The sequence below is a fragment of the Aulostomus chinensis genome, chromosome 10 (genome assembly GCF_037954235.1).
Source record: "Aulostomus chinensis isolate RoL2024-O1b breed Wild chromosome 10, RoL_Achi_v1.0, whole genome shotgun sequence".
NCBI lineage: Eukaryota > Metazoa > Chordata > Actinopteri > Syngnathiformes > Aulostomidae > Aulostomus > Aulostomus chinensis.
The window spans coordinates 907,698-924,443 of NC_141329.1; the positions used below are offsets into that span (position 1 = coordinate 907,698).

At 49.8% G+C, this 16,746-nt stretch overlaps 1 protein-coding gene across 1 annotated transcript in view; it reads right to left on the reverse strand.

Annotated features, from left to right (window-relative positions):
* gdpd5b (glycerophosphodiester phosphodiesterase domain containing 5b) overlaps nt 1-16,509 on the reverse strand; it is a 25,820-nt gene extending 9,311 nt beyond the window's left edge. Inside the window, 7 exon segments of the mRNA XM_086215394.1 lie at nt 463-556; nt 1,443-1,541; nt 1,734-1,793; nt 2,856-2,949; nt 4,441-4,544; nt 8,598-8,771; nt 16,175-16,509. Coding sequence (XP_086071520.1) covers nt 463-556; nt 1,443-1,541; nt 1,734-1,793; nt 2,856-2,949; nt 4,441-4,544; nt 8,598-8,714 — 568 coding nt within the window. The 5' untranslated portion in view covers nt 8,715-8,771; nt 16,175-16,509.
* Between the last annotated feature and the right edge of the window lie 237 nt (nt 16,510-16,746).

Below are 16,746 nucleotides of genomic sequence, written 5' to 3' on the forward strand. Positions count from 1 at the left end.
CAGCATCGGGGGCGGGGCTGGGTACACAACTCTTGTTACATACTCAGCGCACTCACAGCCTTCACACACACACACACACACACACACCCTCCTTGGTATTCATACTGGGCTGTTCATTATAACAGCGATGCTACAGTGGGACTACTTGGCCAAGGACCCCCCCGTGTAAATGTAGCCGTCACTGGCCGTGTCTTGCTAACGTGCAGTCGGTCGAAGGAGGGTTTTCTCCGCTGGCTGCATCTTCAGATGAGTTACGGGTCACGTCTGATGTTCATATGACAGAACAATCACAGTCACTTAGGTGGGAAACTGGTAAAACATGCATGATGTTGACACGGAAGTCTATTGAGACATCAGTGGGAGTGGGAGTGAGAGACAGACAGACAGACAGACAGACAGACACACACACACACACACGTGAGTCCCAGCAGGAGGAGGGAAGGTTGGTCAGATCAAACTTACAGGTTTTTTCTGCTCGGGCGACCTGTCCTGCCACGATCCAGGACAGCGCTGTGACTGCAGCCAAAGCTCCGACATGAAGGAACGGGCCGGTAGCCTGGATGTGAGACGAGAGCCACAACGACAGGAGAAATGGATGAACGGAGGAAGAGAGACCAGGGTAGAAGAAGGTCCCAGGACACAAACAGGAAAATACAGCAAAGACAAAGCAGTCAGAGAGACATTGAATCACAGACATTGGCGACACTACTCAGAGATAATAGCTATCATCTGAGGAGGCACTTCCCTTTAATAGCAGTTTCAGTGGAATTACACATCCACTTCAGTCACATTCCTGCTGGTGTAACAATCTCACGGCGACACACTAATTACACTCTTCTCAGAACTCCGTCCATCTCACACACAGCTGGGAACGAACTTCCAGCACTGGCATTTATTTCAAAGCTGATTTCAAGTCCATCTTAGGCCCGGTGCAGTGCGGCTGTCATGGCTCATGCCCCTGTTGTTCATGAAGGCCTGACTCTTTCCAAGTAGAGTTGACCTTTCCAGGTCCAGCACCTCCCTCCTTCAATGAACCTCCACCCAACAATTCTCCATCAGCAGCACATCCTGCAACAGCAGCCACCAGAACCTTCCTTTACCAGCAGGAAGGTGGAGCAGATCCAGGATCAGTGGACACAGGACTCAACATGAGGGGGAGTCTGTTGTGTTCCTGCCTTGATCAAGTGCCAACGTTCACGCCACTGACCAGCTGAAACAGGTCTGAGTTTAGGAGTGAGCCTCCTCAGACTGCTGCACTGAGTGCTGCTAGTAAAAATACAGGACATATTTGGTGTTCTGTCTTATTACGTAACGCTTGCATTGTTTAATCTGTTGGTCTGCGATGTTCTGAAGAAATAAGAGCCTGCATCTCAGCTTGGCTCAGCCGCCGTACGGAGGAGTTAACAGAGGCTGTGTGTTTCTCTGGGTTTCAGTCTGCTGACCTGCAGGGAGATGAAGATGACGTCCCACTCCTGGCCCCAAGTTTGATTGACAGATATCACCCAAGCAAGGGTTGTGAGCAGAGCAGCAGTGACTCCTACCTGTGTGGACATTCAACAACCTGTCACTTTGCAATTCACATACATGACAAACCACACACACACACAGATAACATTGTAAACAGTGATTCACTGGGCTTTCACAAGCCTCCTGGAACACCACGATCAAAGCAGTAAGTTCAGGGAAAGTTCAGCTGATCAGGCAAACACGAGCAGCCTGAGCTGGCACGTCACCTTGTGGAGCCAGTGGAGATTCAACTGTTGGCCGAGCGCAACGTGGCAAAGAGCTAAAATCTGAGGAGACAAGAAACACAAGCATTACTGTGTGTACTGAAGTGGTTTTCTTTAAACTGAACGTGGAGGGTTTCTCATCTTGTTACCATAGTTACAGTCACACAATGTAAGAACTGATATGTTGTGGTGGAACCGTGGCCCTGTGCTGGTTAATAAAAAACAGAGGGAGCACCGAGAGGACATCAGCTTCATCGAAACTGAGTTGGCCTGCAAACAGAGTGAGTCACTCAGAAGCTGCCTCATCTTTTCGGATTATGAGCTCATCAGATTCTTGCTGTTGGCTAGCTAGCTGTACAGGCGCTAACGTTAGCCTGGTTCTGACTGAGTGCATCGACGAAAGCACGTATAAGATGATCTTGATACATCTTCACTTTAGTGTGGTTATCATTTAAATCCTTCAAAGCACACAAAGTAAATGTGGCTTTTACGTGGACAGACTGGCATCCCATTGACAGCAGACGAGTCACGGATGGTGAAACACATCATTCGCAAAGGAAATGTTGATTACATTCTCTAAAATGGTAGCTTTCAGGGAGCAGAAACGGAACCACAGAACCTAGAGCTCCCTGATCTGAACCGCCAGGGATGGGACCATGTGAGCCATTCACACAAAGTTCTGTGTCCTGCACAAACATTTCCCATTCATACATCGTTACTTTGCCGCGCCAAGAAGTTACAGACCATTTGGAACAGTAACATTCACGAAGTCAGGCGCAGATGACAAAGCCGCTTCTCGCTTCAGTTTTCAGGTTTTAGTATCAGTCAGTCATCGCTGGCCCTTAGAGATCAATCATGTGAAGACATCAATTATTCTCGGGTTACTGCGGTAACCGGGCCGACTAACAGAAACCTAAACAGTAAATGAGCAGGCAGCTGTGCAGGTTCTCAAGAACTCCTCTCATGGGCGAGACAAACTCACACACTCCTTAAAACCTTTTCAGAGACAAATGACATCAGCAGAACGCCTCACAGATCAAAACATGTTCAAGATTAATGTGACACATCAGGAATCGTGTCCTGGCGTGTTCAACTCCTCCTCTGGATGCTTGGCGTGGGACTAACCATTAGAAATGCAACGTAGGTGAAGCCGGCGGCGGTGGTGGCCAGGATGGGCACAGTGCCATCGCTCCACTGCCCTGAGCGGTTGTAGAGGAACCTGCAGAACAGGTGAGTTGACTGGTTAGACCGAGCACTCACCAGCACTTCATCAGCACTCCCAAAGGGGAACCACAGGCACTGCCTCTGCTTCACACTGACATCTCTTTATATAAAGCTCGACATCTGGGCCTGTGCTATACTACTGACAAAATATATTGCAATATTTCTTCACAATATTTTTTTTTTATATTACTTCACTATTTTATAACAACATATTGGGATACATTTCCGCTTGGTCAGCCATAAACCTGAGAAACTGACGTCAGAAGTCGGTGTTTAAGGCATCGACCAGGTTCCCTTGGTGCTGAACCCAGACAGCGACCACACAGTCTGGTTGCTGAGCCACAGGGACGACTCAGACCAGAGACGGCGTGTGATTGCTACACTGATGGTTGGTGGGCCAACCACATTGATCACATGGAGGAGCTTCTGTCTCAGGAACACAAATATTGAAGGCAATAATGACATCCAGGCTTAACACACACGTGGACAAGTGTTCCTGTCGGTGTGATCTGTAGAGCCCCTTAGCAGAAGAGTGTGTGTGTGTGTGTGTGTGAGAGGCTCTAGTGACAGTCCCAGTGACTCCAGTGAGACACAGCAAGGTCACCTGGTGCCAAGAGACTTCTGCTAAATCACTCAAACCACAAAGGTCAAAGGTGATTAGGTGATGCAGGAATGAAAAAGTTGGCTCACCAAACACACATGGGGGGGTAGAGAGAGAGACAGAGGGACAGTGAGAGAGAGAGAGAGAGAGCGCAAGAGAGCGAGGGAGAGCAAGAGAGCGAGGGAGAGCAAGAGAGCGGGAGAGCGAGGGAGAGAGCAAGAGAGCGAGGGAGCGAGGGAGAGCAAGAGAGCAGGAGAGCGAGGGAGAGCAAGAGAGCAGGAGAGCGAGGGAGCGAGGGAGAGCAAGAGAGCAGGAGAGCGAGGGAGCGAGCAAGAGAGCAGGAGAGCGAGGGAGAGCAAGAGAGCAGGAGAGCGAGGGAGAGGTAATGTTCAGCAACAGCAGATAACAAACCATAGCAATGTCACCCTCACAAGCGACAGCAAGAGAGGAAGAGGAGGAAGAGGAGGGGCTGGGGGGGGGGTCAGGAAGACAGACCAGGGCATGTGACACGAGCTGTCGCCATTTTGGGCAATAACTTGTACGACTCCAGTTTGTGAGAATTATATCAACATACATAATAATACATTCATATCAGTTAGGCCACATGAGTGACAACTGCAAACCAGTAAACCAGTAAAGCAGTAAACCAGTAAACTGGTTGAGGCCTGTGGACATTCGTCCTGTGTTGTTCTGTCATGCTGGTCAGGAAATACTGGGCAGAGTTCTTATGCAATCGTGCCATCAGGGGAGGGCTGGGTGACCTCCGCTGGGATTAAGGCAGATTAAACTGATGATTTAGGAAACAACAAGCATGGATTGAAACAATATGCTGGCCCTCGTCTGGCCCTGCCGGGTCGGAGGATGCTGGTCCAGCCGGGAACTCACCAGTTGAACTCACTGTAGTCGTTGTGAGCCTCCCACCAGAAGTAGGACCAGAACAGCAGCCCACAGAAGGTGAAGAGGAGGATGAAGGACCACAGCAGCTCCCACTGAGGGGGCGGGCACGCACACACACACACACACACACACACACACACACACTTAGTTCTGGAAATCACAACAAAGGCTCTTTCTAGTGATAAATATAAATGAAGTACAGGAGCAACTAACAAATTCCATCACAACGATGCTTCTTCACTCTCTAACGTGACTGAGTGGAAGGTTTCATTGTTGACACCTTAATCGATAGATTATGCTGTTCAGGAAGAGCTTAGGAAGGTAACTGCCGTCCATGTTGGCGTAGGCAGCGACTGAGCTGGCGGGTTTCTGGTACTACCATCCATCCTGCAACGAGTAACTCAGAAGCCAGTCTCTGGGCGCTCGGACACAAAGCTCCTCTGCGTCATCCTGCTTGTATAACAGGAGTTCATTAAACACTTTTTAAAAACTTCAGCTGAGCGGCTGGCGTGAACCTGGCTGCTCACCTTTCGTATTCCCGCCGACGCTCTGCTCAGAATTTCACATGCAAGCCAATTAATTACTGTTCTCATCTGTTCTGCACTTCTGTACCACAGCAAATATTTAATGGGCTCCAGTTGTAGATAAGGACCGACCTAAATACTTCCTCCATCCACACTTGGAGGAGAACGTCTGACTTCTCCAGAAAGATCAGAACATCCACATCCCTTTGAGACCGAGGAGCAGCAGAGTGTCGGAGCCACTGCGCCGTTGCTGCCTGACACCATGAGACGATCAGGCTCGCTCTCCTGTCCTCTCCATGTGTCGCTGTCACATGTCAGTAACCTTCTCCAGGACACACAGCTACACATTTGAGGGTTAATACAGAATTCAGAAAATGGTACTGATAAAAAAAAAGTCCTTCACACTGGGATCCGGAAACATTAGAATTTAAGTGGATCTCTGGTTATTAAATAACATCTTTATCCCTGCAGCTCCAATACCAATGACTTCAAATGTGAAAACGTCACCTTTCTACTTGCTCTTAAAGAATACTACAGCAAGTGCAGTACTGTGTACTGCCCTTTGATCTGAGAGGGTGGAAGTACTTTGACTAAAGGTGGTTGTGTACAGCGTGCAACTCTATGTACACACTACAAATACTACTACAAATACTGCTCCAGAGTCCTGAAACTATGAGATGAGAATCGGCCTCCGTGTCAGCACGGATGTCCCTCTTCCCGTTTCCCAGCTCACTCAGCAGCAGCGCCCTGATGACATCACATTTCCATTGTGCCAGGCTGGTATTTATTCAACCACATGGAACGAACCGACAAAAACACCAATCCATACGAACACTGCAAACTCTGAGTATCAGGCTGCTGAGGAGCAGCGCGGAGGGGACAGTGGAAAGATCCAGTGAGGAGGAGCGATTAAGAGGGAAATAAACTGGAAAGAATTTCCACAAAGAACATTTGCTTCCTAAGCTAGAGATGTCGAAGGAGGCATTTTAAAAAGTCTTGAGATGTCATCAATAAATCACACGTGTATTGAGACTGAACAGGAAAACGTCCACGTTTGGACCAGCAGCCTCATCATCGTTTACAGGCGCGCCTGGTTTACTTGGTTGAAACTCACTCCGGTGCGATCTTGACCTGGTGTGAACCAGAGGAACCTTGTTGTTGGTCTCAGACCAGTTTCAAACAAACTGGTCTGATTCATCTGTGGTGGAACCCAGTCCACTTCAACAGCACCACGAACACCACTTGAAACCAAACATCCTCCATCAGTGACTTTCAAGCCAGAGAGGACAAGAGGGGACAAATGAAACTGAAACATGGTTCTCCGACTCATTTAATCCCCTGCTCAGACTCTAGTTTATGGCACACGTGGCGCCGTGAGTCAGCATCATGTCCTCCACGCCACTGCTCGTGCAGAGATCACCACCAACGAAGAGCAGCAGCTTTGCTTCTATATTGGAAGCCTTTGTGTGAGCCAACAGCAAACACTGGCTTCATGGAAATACTTTCAATTATTACTGAGAGGACAGATCGGTTTGCAGGGCGTGACGTCTCCCTACAAAGCAGCGACAGCAGACGACGGGGTCCACCTGAACGACTCTTTACAACCAGCAAGGGTGACAAAAGGCGAGAACCGTCAGTGGATCATGAACGAGAGTGTTTCAGCGCTGGTTTCTCACCTCTCAGATCATGTGATGCACTCAGGTCCAGTTACATGCAGCTGATACCTGCCTGTGATTGGTCGCAGCTTATTTACTGGGGTCATGATGCAATTTAAATGACATCACCAGGACTTACAAGGCGTCTAGGGTGCATTCTCAACAGGAAGCATACTTCCAGGGTTGAGGGTGACTTACACCTCTGTCCCGCGTGCCTGCTTGTACAGATGAGCCACGGTAATGAAGCTGATCCATGCTGTTCCATTTCCTCAAGAAGAGGAGTTGCTTTGATGCTTTTATTCTGGTGCACTGCAGTGACCCCTGTAAACCGGAGTCTTTGGCTTGTAGACGGTCTTTGGTCGCTGTAGCAACAGCAGCATGGAGGACGGTGATGTCAACCTCCCCACCAGCTCAACCATGGTAGAGCGCCGCTGCTGCAACTAAAGGGTTGAATTAGTGTCTGAGAAGATACGAAGTCATGGACGTTGCCGGAGGAGTTTGAAAATGGCGCTCCGACCGCTCCTGGTACTGGACGTTGGCTATAAATTACTATGAAACTGAGTGACGTATTGCTTCGTGTACCCCCGTGTACCACCTCGAACAGTGAACGCATGTATTTGACCATCAGAGGGACACAACACGCCAGCCCTCACTGGGTCCAGGTCTTTGACGCTGGTTTGATGGTCTCCTGGTCTCCTCTCTGAGGAGTCCAGGTCCTTTCCTCTTCTTCACATGAGCTGTTCACTCACTGTACAAGACACTGAGACCACGACAGCGTCAGAATATATTAGGGTCTATATTTTTCCAGATGATGTAAATTGTATTGTAAACTGTAAAATGTGGAAAATCACAGTTTGCCAAAATGTGGATGAAACTAAAAGGAAAAGACCTGAAACTTCTTGCAGTGCCCAGGAGACGAAACGCGTTCTGGTTTAGCAGACGCACTGCTGCTGCTGACATCATAACTTCAGCTCTACAGCAGAGGAATGCTGAGCAGGTACAAGCCTCCTCCTGAGCCCCCGATGGAGGGTTTGCTTCTTGCCGTTCGAACTCCCTGGTCAAAACAAGGGATGAGTGCCATGAGGAGAAGAATGCTGACTTGGCACTATCCATCAGCTGGCCTGACAGACCAGCACTTGCAACAGGAAATGGAGCTACATGGTGTCCAGTTTCCTGCGAGCAGGAAGCAACAAAATCAATGTCTTGATTTTGTTCTGCAAACCTTTTATAAGTTTCAAGACCAAGCAGGTGGAACCATGTTTCCACGCCTGCTGTGATGTGGCCTCTTTATTGCTAAAATCATCAGTAATCCAAACTGCTGGGTTTTTCTCTTCCTCCATGATGTCGGACGTGGACTTAAAACCTGAGCTGGACGAACCGGCTCCATCGTACAGAAACCTGATGCAGCTACGCTCGTCAATATTGGGCCAATATCGGATCAGGACATCCCTCCTGCCAAGCTGCACACTAACTTCTAATACACGGTTGTGTTGTTATTACAAAATCTGATGTATCTGATTTCGACAATCAGAGATAGAAGAGAAGTGTATCACCTCTGCAGGGAGAGCTGAAGGTTCCTGAACATTTCTGGTCAAATATCAATGTTCTCGAGAGCCACGGTGGAGAGCCGACACCTCTGAGGAGTGTAACAGCTCACAGCTTCTTAAAGCAGCAGAGAGACATTGAGAGGATGTAACTGGAAGATATTCATAACCGCTCTCTAATGTAGAGGAGTCCCCCGCCTCTCGTGGGATAACTGATGATGATGATGACGACCTTGAGAAGAGTCACACCTACTGGGACGATAAGTTGATGTGTGCAGAAATGAGCGAGTGGATGGGACAGAAACAAAGGAGATTATCTGCTGCTGAGGACATCCGACTGGACTCTCCCTTCATTTCATCACAAGAAGAACAAATCACACAATAAACATTCTCCAGATTCCTGTGACCCCCCCCCCCCCCACCTTGGTGGTGTCATCGTGGGAACGTTGATAGCGTTTCCAGCGGCAACCGTAGATCCCAGTGATACATGACAAGCACAGCTGGCGCTCATAGACCTGGAGGGGTTGGTGTTTGACCATGCTCCTGCAGTCAGTCCTGCTGCCACAGCTCGAACATCCCACTGACCATCAAGGACACTGCAAGACGACCAGAAAACAATTAACAGCGTTCAAGTTGATGCAAGTTTATTTGACTGTTGTAGAAAGATATTTGATGGTCAAAACCAAAGCCGACGATCCCTGTTGTTAACGGAATAAGACGTCTACCACGCGCAGCATCACAAGACCTTTCATGTCTCCTCCTCCAACTGACTCAGTTCACATTGCAGCGACCAGGAATACACAACTGAGGCAGCGCCGAGCCCCGGGACAGGGCACAGAGGCCCGGGACCAGGTGCCAATTTAAAGCCTAGCTGTCTCACTGAGCTGCTGCTTCAGGACTGAGTTTGCGTAACCAGGGGAAGAAACAATAGAAGAGTACCAGAGCGCTCGTCTTGTGTCAGTCTGGGGTTGAAAGGTCATCGTGGGCATCACCAGCAGCATAATTCAAGGTTCAGCCACTGAATGACATTTGTTCCCAACAGAACATGAAGTCAGATGTGATGTTTCAGTGCACGTCAGCGTGCTAACGACGTTCTTCCTGCTGTAATCAAACTGTCCAAAGCTCTGAGCAGCTGCTAATTAGCCTCTGCTGCAGTGGCCACGCTTCCTGTTATTATTCCTGCTGTGAGGGGGTGGGGGTGAAGTGTGTGTGTGTGTGTGTGTGTGTGTGTGTGTGGCTGATAAGTCTCATTTATCTCCTCTGCATACATCTGAGCTGAGACCAACGTTAGCAACCCTTCACCCCCCCCCCCGTCCGCTGGGCCAAACGCTCTGTCAGTTTCATTTACGCCACAATATTTCAGTCTTTAGATTTTGTACGTATGTTTTTGTCGAGCCCCCCCAAGCACATTTCTGAACTATGTTTCAACTGTTACACATTTTCCTGCTTAAAAAAAAAAAAAAAGACTTTTCAGGTTGACAAAATATTTTAATAAGATTAATTTTGAAAGCCTATAACTTCGGTCGTGGTTGAGAGGAGGTCAGGTAACAAGACGGGATCTGAAAATGTCTGGGCCTGCTGACAGAGTCCAATTAGCGAGTCCATCAGGCTGCTCAGCACCGTCGCGCTGTCACCGGGGCTCTTCAGGGTCACGCTGCCAAGTTTTTCCTGGACGAAGCATCTCCTCTGCCACTCTGGTTCCCACACAGTCTGACGGCTTCGGCTGAGCCAAACATCAAACAGCCAATTAATTCCAACTGTGTGATTACGGAATATTATCATAATTAAGCAGAGTCACACTGAGGCTGTAGATTTGAGAGACTCATCTGTTTTTTTACATGAATATGGCCAACACTCCTCCAGACTGTCCAAACACAGGAGGAAAATTAATCCTTTTATCATGAAGTCATCAGATTAAGAGAAATCAGAGGATTCACAAAGTTACACGCAGCACCAGTAAAATCCTTCAGAGGACAAAACAGCAACATTCGTCATAAACTAGCAACAAAACCACAAGTGTTCTGTGAACAAATCAGGTCCAACAAAGGTACAAACTTACTTCATAGTACTCCAGTCAAGCAAGTAGCTCACAGTCTACAGATTCCACGTTATACATGCAAGTACTGCATGGAGGGACAGTTCTATGCGTCCATCTGTCAATATAGAGAAGACATCTGAACACAGTAACAGACGGCCGACCGCCGTGAGCAGCGTGACGCACTGACACGCTCACTCTGTTGAGCACACAACCGCAGCACAAACGCCTACGGTGTCTAGAAGCAGCTTATAAATTATTGCTCTACGGGCAACAACCTGCTCCGTGAGGTCAAAAGGAGAGACACGTGACCAGTAGAAGATGACACTCCCACTCTGAGGGACTGGGAATCCCAGCAACACCCGTAAGGATCGAAGCACAACCCAGCAATCCTGCACCCTGCTTCATTAAGAAAACCCTAAAAACAGCAGAGTTACCAAACTGCAGAGAACTGACAACTAAGAGGAAAATCTCAATGTCTCATCAATGATCAGTGTCGGAGTGTAGAGTTTGACATTTTTGGACATTTCGCTCCACTCACTGACATGAACCTCCACCCAACAAGCCTCCATGAACCAGCACATCTGAGACAGCAGAGATGAGAACCTTCCTTTACCAGGCAGGAAGGGGGAGCAGATCCAGGATCAGTGGGGGCGGACGTCTGCTCGGTCAGTCAGGCTGCAGCACTGGAGAGAAATCCGGGCTTGTTCTCTTCCATTAATGCTCAGTAATCGGCTGCTCTAGTCTGAGTTTTAAGGCTCTCTAGCCAGATCTCACCTGACTCTTCCAGTCTGGAGCAGCGCCACATCCTCTCCAGCTCCTGCGCAGCTCCTCACTGAATGCAGCAACAGAGCTCGAAGGTGTTCATGAGGAGCCTGTTACATCATCAGGAGAAGGTAACTAACTGATGTCTGACTAAGAAGACTTCTGTGGCTATTTATCGAGGACTGCAGGAGACTGAGCTCATCGAAAATTTAAAAAAACCAAAAAAACTATCATGATTTTCTGAAGCTACTTTTCCAGAGTCAGCATGCATCCTTGTACCTCCTCTCTGGTTTCGGTCCGAGCCATCAGTCTGAGTGGAGTTGTGTCTCATGGAGCGTTGTTGTCATCTCCTTTTCTGCTGCTTCATTTCCTCCAATCAAAGAGCCAGTCAGGAAAACAGTCAGCAAGGAGGAAACACTTCAGCAGTTTCAGCAGCTGAGCTTCAGGGAGCCAGCACACCACTGGTGAGTGACGACAAGATGCTCCAAGGAGTTAAAGTTTGCAAACTTGACAAATTCTACTCGCCCGACCGAGTGAGAGTAGAGCAGCAGCGTTAAACCAGTGTCCTCCAGCGCAACAAGCACCTGCTCCTACTCGTTGGTTTGGGAGGCCTGTCAGAAGCACTTTTGTTTTCAGGTTCAAAGGTGTGTTTCGGTGTTTGGTTCTACAAAGTAAGAGGTTTTCTTGCCCGTCAATCACAAATATAACAGAACGCCTCCAAAGAGGCAGTTCCATCAGCACTGAGGAGCTGACATGTTGGTGAAGTCGAGACATCAAACCAGTCACCGCCCGACAGCACTGGCAGGACCAAGCGGCCTTGAAATGAAGCAGCTGTGTTTTGGCAGGGGGCTGAGATGTGACGGATCTTCTCAGCTGGTCCACTGCCGACGGAAGGCGGCAGGAGAAGGAAGTTAAGCGAAATGATTCAATCTGGCCAGCAACACGACAAACATCATCTATGGCGTTGGGGGTTTGGGGATCTTGAGGATCTGAAAACTCAGTGTGAGAACATATGGACCTCATGTGATTCAAAATTCAGTGATGGCAGCACATCAGACCACAGGAAGAGGCCAGCCATGACGGTTGTTGGTTTCCATGGAAACTGAAAGGCACGCCTGCAAGTCCACCCACTCAGTGCCTATGGAACCACTGAGTTCCAAGTGGGTCAAGCGATGAGGATGCATCACCATCATTTTTCATCCAAAAGCTAAAAATAATCTCAGACTGGCCTTCAGTGAAGCCTCCTCCATCGGCTGAAGACCGTTCTGGTTTCAGGGCTGCAGTTGTTTAGCAGACGTTGCAGGATCGAGAAGCAATCCAGAAACTACTGGCTCTAAAACCTCTGCTCAGCCTCATGGACGCAAACGCCCAGACCGCTCACACAAGACGCAGAGGGAATACAGAAACGCACCGTCCTGAGAATTTACAGCAAATGAGAGGACAAGTTGGCGCCGCTGTTATTCGACTGGTGAAAACAAAAGCAAGAGATGAAGTTCTTCATTAAATCCATGACCCAGCAGAGCAGCCGCACTCACGTGAGCCTGTTCCCAACCAGACGTCTCTTGTTGTTGAGCACTTTGAACACTGAAGAACAGTTCAGAGGAGAGGTTTCAGCGAGTTCAGTAGAAACAGGTTGGTTCTTGGTGAATTTCAGGAAGAGGTTCTTGTGTGGCAGCAACGGCTGCTGGGTGGATGGACTGACAGCGTCTGTGGTGGAATTAAAGATCCTGGAGCAACTCAACTCCTAACTTCACATCATTATTTCCCTGTAGTTGCACCCCGTGCTTCCCAGATCCAGTTTCTGAGAGACAATATTCCCGTCTGTCCTGTTGGGGCTTCAATAAATCTAAATAAACAGTCTCTCTGGACCCATCTGACTGAGGTCCTGATTGGGAGGCCTGGACAGCAAACAGCTGATGGAGACTCACAGCCTGCAGGGAGACGTTACAACGTCACAGCACTTCGTTGATGCTGAAATTCTGCTGATTGTCGATGCGTATCGGACCTGCTGCTCTACCCTGCTGAGACGCAAGTTTAAACAACAAATTTCCGCCCCCCAGTAATTCATGCAGGCACTGGATCTGGGACATGTTACTGGTGCCCTCCCGAGAGGGGGTTTCACCACAGCACCTGACTGGGTCTGGATGCAGCTGCTCATTCCTCACCATCTTTGCTCCTCAAAACCTGCTGGACTCGCTGCCCTGAGATGCTGAATTTCCCCTCGATTCAGAAATCTCTTAATCTTTGCCGTCGAGTGACTGGAACACGGACGCCAGCTTTGTTTTACATGGTTGCTGCAATTTGACTGCTCATGCATTGAGACGAATACCAGACCGTTCAGTTCGTTACCCTGAGAAGGAAAGAAGATGGCGGCATGTTTGAGTGAGAGAGGGAGGGTTGGCCCGACCCTTCCACACCCCGGGGCCCAGCGGACGATCCTGCACAGCTTCAGCATGTATGGGATGTGAAGTATGGGGCTGGACAACATCCTGCTGGGGGGGGGGTTCTTGGCTGTGTCTTCAGTTACCAGGCAGGAGTGAGCACATAATCACATGCACACAAAGACAGAGAGCCTGCAACCCAGGATCAATACAAAGAAACCTGAACCTGTGTGTGTGTGTGTGTGTGTGTGGGGGGGGGGGGGGGGGGGGTCATTTACACCCCGATGAAGGTGGAGAGAAGATCAACTTCTGTTGGTAAAAGACAAATTAAAGGAGGAATGATGGGTTGGTGCCATGTTCCCCTTGCCTTGTGCCCAGTGTCCTGCACGCTCTCCTCCAGACACCTACGGACAGGTGAGAGGACGTGACTTGAGTGTGTGTGTGTGTGATCCTCCAGACCTGGTCTGAGGCGGTTCCAATAAATCCCAGAGTAACCCATGAGAACGACTGTATCACAATACATCCATCCATTTTCTTCCGCTTATTCGTGTTAAGGGTCGCGGGGGGTGGAGCCTATCCCAGCATCTACGGGCGAGAGGCGGGGTTCACCCTGGACAGGTCGCCAGTCCATCGCAGGGCCAACACAGAGAGACGAACAACCATTCACTCTCACAGTCACACCTACGGTCAATTTTAGAGAATCAATCAGCCTCGTCCCCCAGTTGATGTCTTTGGACTGTGGGAGGAAGCTGGAGCTTCTTGGCCCAGGGCCACACAAACACACACGCACGCACACGCGTGTCATCTATTCATTACATACCATGTTTTAAAAGTTCTTGTTATCGAATCTGTGAGTACAACAGGGCTACTGGGTTGTCTGTTAGTGGGCTTTCGTGCGCTCAAACGCCTCCATCACAGCCTCGGGCTGCAGGACGGGTGTGGGGTTGTGGGATGACGTAAGAACGGCGCTGCCTGGAGGGACCTGTGTCATCAGCATCAAGTGGCCCAACACGCATTGTATAAAATAAATCATACTTACCTGCTGCCGCCAGGCTGTTTCATGGTGTTCTGCTGCCACACATTTATGAAACTGCCCATTTATGACCCACAAACCCTGAAGCTTCATTCAACACCGTCCTGAAAAAAAGAGTCCAATATAAATATTGGACTCTTTTGAGTCAACACAGAGCGAAGATAGCAGCTACGCAACAGGCGGCAACAGCCCTGCAACGCTACCCAACAGCCCTGCAACGCTACCCAACAGCCCTGCAACGCTACCCAACAGCCCTGCAACGCTACCCAACAGCCCGGCTACACAACAGCCCTACATTACTTCTTAGTGACTCCAGGATGTAGGCGGGGCTCACTGAAGCAGGACTGACTGGTCCTGGTCCTGGTCCTGGTCCCACACAGTAGCAGCAGACCAGAAGTGTTCTGGAGAGTTTATCTCCAATCAAAGTGTTGGTGGATCACTGATCACATGTCTGGGTTACACCAGAAACCTGGAGGGATTCTGAACTAAAGTTTCTGGACATTTTAGCTGTTGTTAGCCATCAGTCTCCATTAGCTTCAAGCTAACCATACATGGCTGATTCTTCCTGCATTCTGGAGTCACTATGAAGTGATGGAAGAGGAGAAAACATCTTAGTGAGCTGAAGACTCCCATTATCAAGCAATAAGAAAGTTTAAGAATGCAGTACAAGTACCTGTAGTACCACAGTCAACCCACCCACCCAACAAACCATCCCTCCATCATCCATCCCTCCATCTTCTCCCTCGTCTCCTGTTGAGGGTGGTGGGGGTGGAGCCTATCCCAGCAGCCTTCCCCCTGGACAGGTCACCAGTCCATGGCAGGGCCAACACATAGAGACAGACAACCATTGGCTCTCCCAGCCACGCCTACGGTCAATTTAGAGTCTGGATTAACCTGGTCCCTCTTGATGTCTTTGGACTGTGGAGGAAGCTGGAGTACCAGAGAGAACCCAGCAGGAACAGGGAGAACATGGAGACTCACCCAGAAAGACCCCGTGCTGCAGCCGGGGCTCCACCCACAACCTTCTTGATGGGGGGCCGCAGTGAGGACCACTGCTCCACCCACAATCTTCTTGCTGGGGGGCCACAGGGAGGACCACTGCTCCACCCACAACCTTCTTGCTGGGGGGCCACAGGGAGGACCACTGCTCCACCCACAACCTTCTTGCTGGGGGGACACAGGGAGGACCACTGCTCCACCCACAACCTTCTTGATGGGGGGCCACAGTGAGGACCACTGCTCCACCCACAACCTTCTTGCTGGGGGGCCACAGGGAGGACCACTGCTCCACCGGGCTGTCCTCTATTAATTCCTATATTTAAAAAAGTCCCTTTTTACATCCTCACACCTGCATCGCATTTTTTGTGATAACTGCTGGCACCAGAGTATCACGGGTCCCTGGTTGTCAGCGGTGGAGGGGATCGCTGCTGACACACACACACACACACACACACGCACGCACACACACACACACACACACACACACACACACACCTTCATCTACCCAGGAAACCGGTCCAGCTGACTATCGACTATCAGGTGACGATCGGCACAACTTTCAGTCGTTTGAGATCTTCGAAGCTCACCGGGGTGTTGTGTTGGACCTGGGAGCCTCGCGCTCACGTCACCAGGGGAGATTAACCACGTGGACGACCGTTACATCGTTACATCGACGTGACCGGCACCGGTGTTGCCGTGGATATTTACACCGCCATAACACGTGTATGAAAGTGTTCACGGGGGGCGGGGAGTCTACCGAGCTTAGGTGGCCCCGCTGACACTCACCTGTCTGCGTCCACTTCCCCTGACGTCAGGTTTGGTCTCTGCTCCGAGGGCAGCCGCGGCGGCCAGGAACACACCGGAGGCGGGCGGCCGGTAAATGCTGACGAAGCCGAAGTTTTACCCCGAAAACAAAGGCGGGGAGAGGCGCGTGACAGCGGTTAGCTGCACGCGCACGTTCCCGCACGTTGACCCGCAGCACCTGGCGCTCCTCTCCGGCTCCTGCTCCCGTCCCCGTTCACAAGCCAGTCACCGGCACAGCAATTGAAAGCACTGGACGGTGGGAGGAGTGTCGGGGCTTTTATCCTCCCACTCCGCGTCACGGAGCTGACTTTACTACCGGCGGTGCGTTCAGGCACATCGGACAGGACGGTGTCAAACCTGCTCACGTTTACTGCACATTCACGGCAGGAACGAACGGTTCGGATGTTGATAACAGCTCGCAGTCTGTGACTGGAGGTTTTTAAACGGTTTGAGTGAAATCCCAGGGATTCGCTACGTTTTAGGCTCCATGCGCTTTTTTTTTTTTGCTCAACTGTCATCAGAAAGTCCAATTGAACATGAATGCAACATTGCTA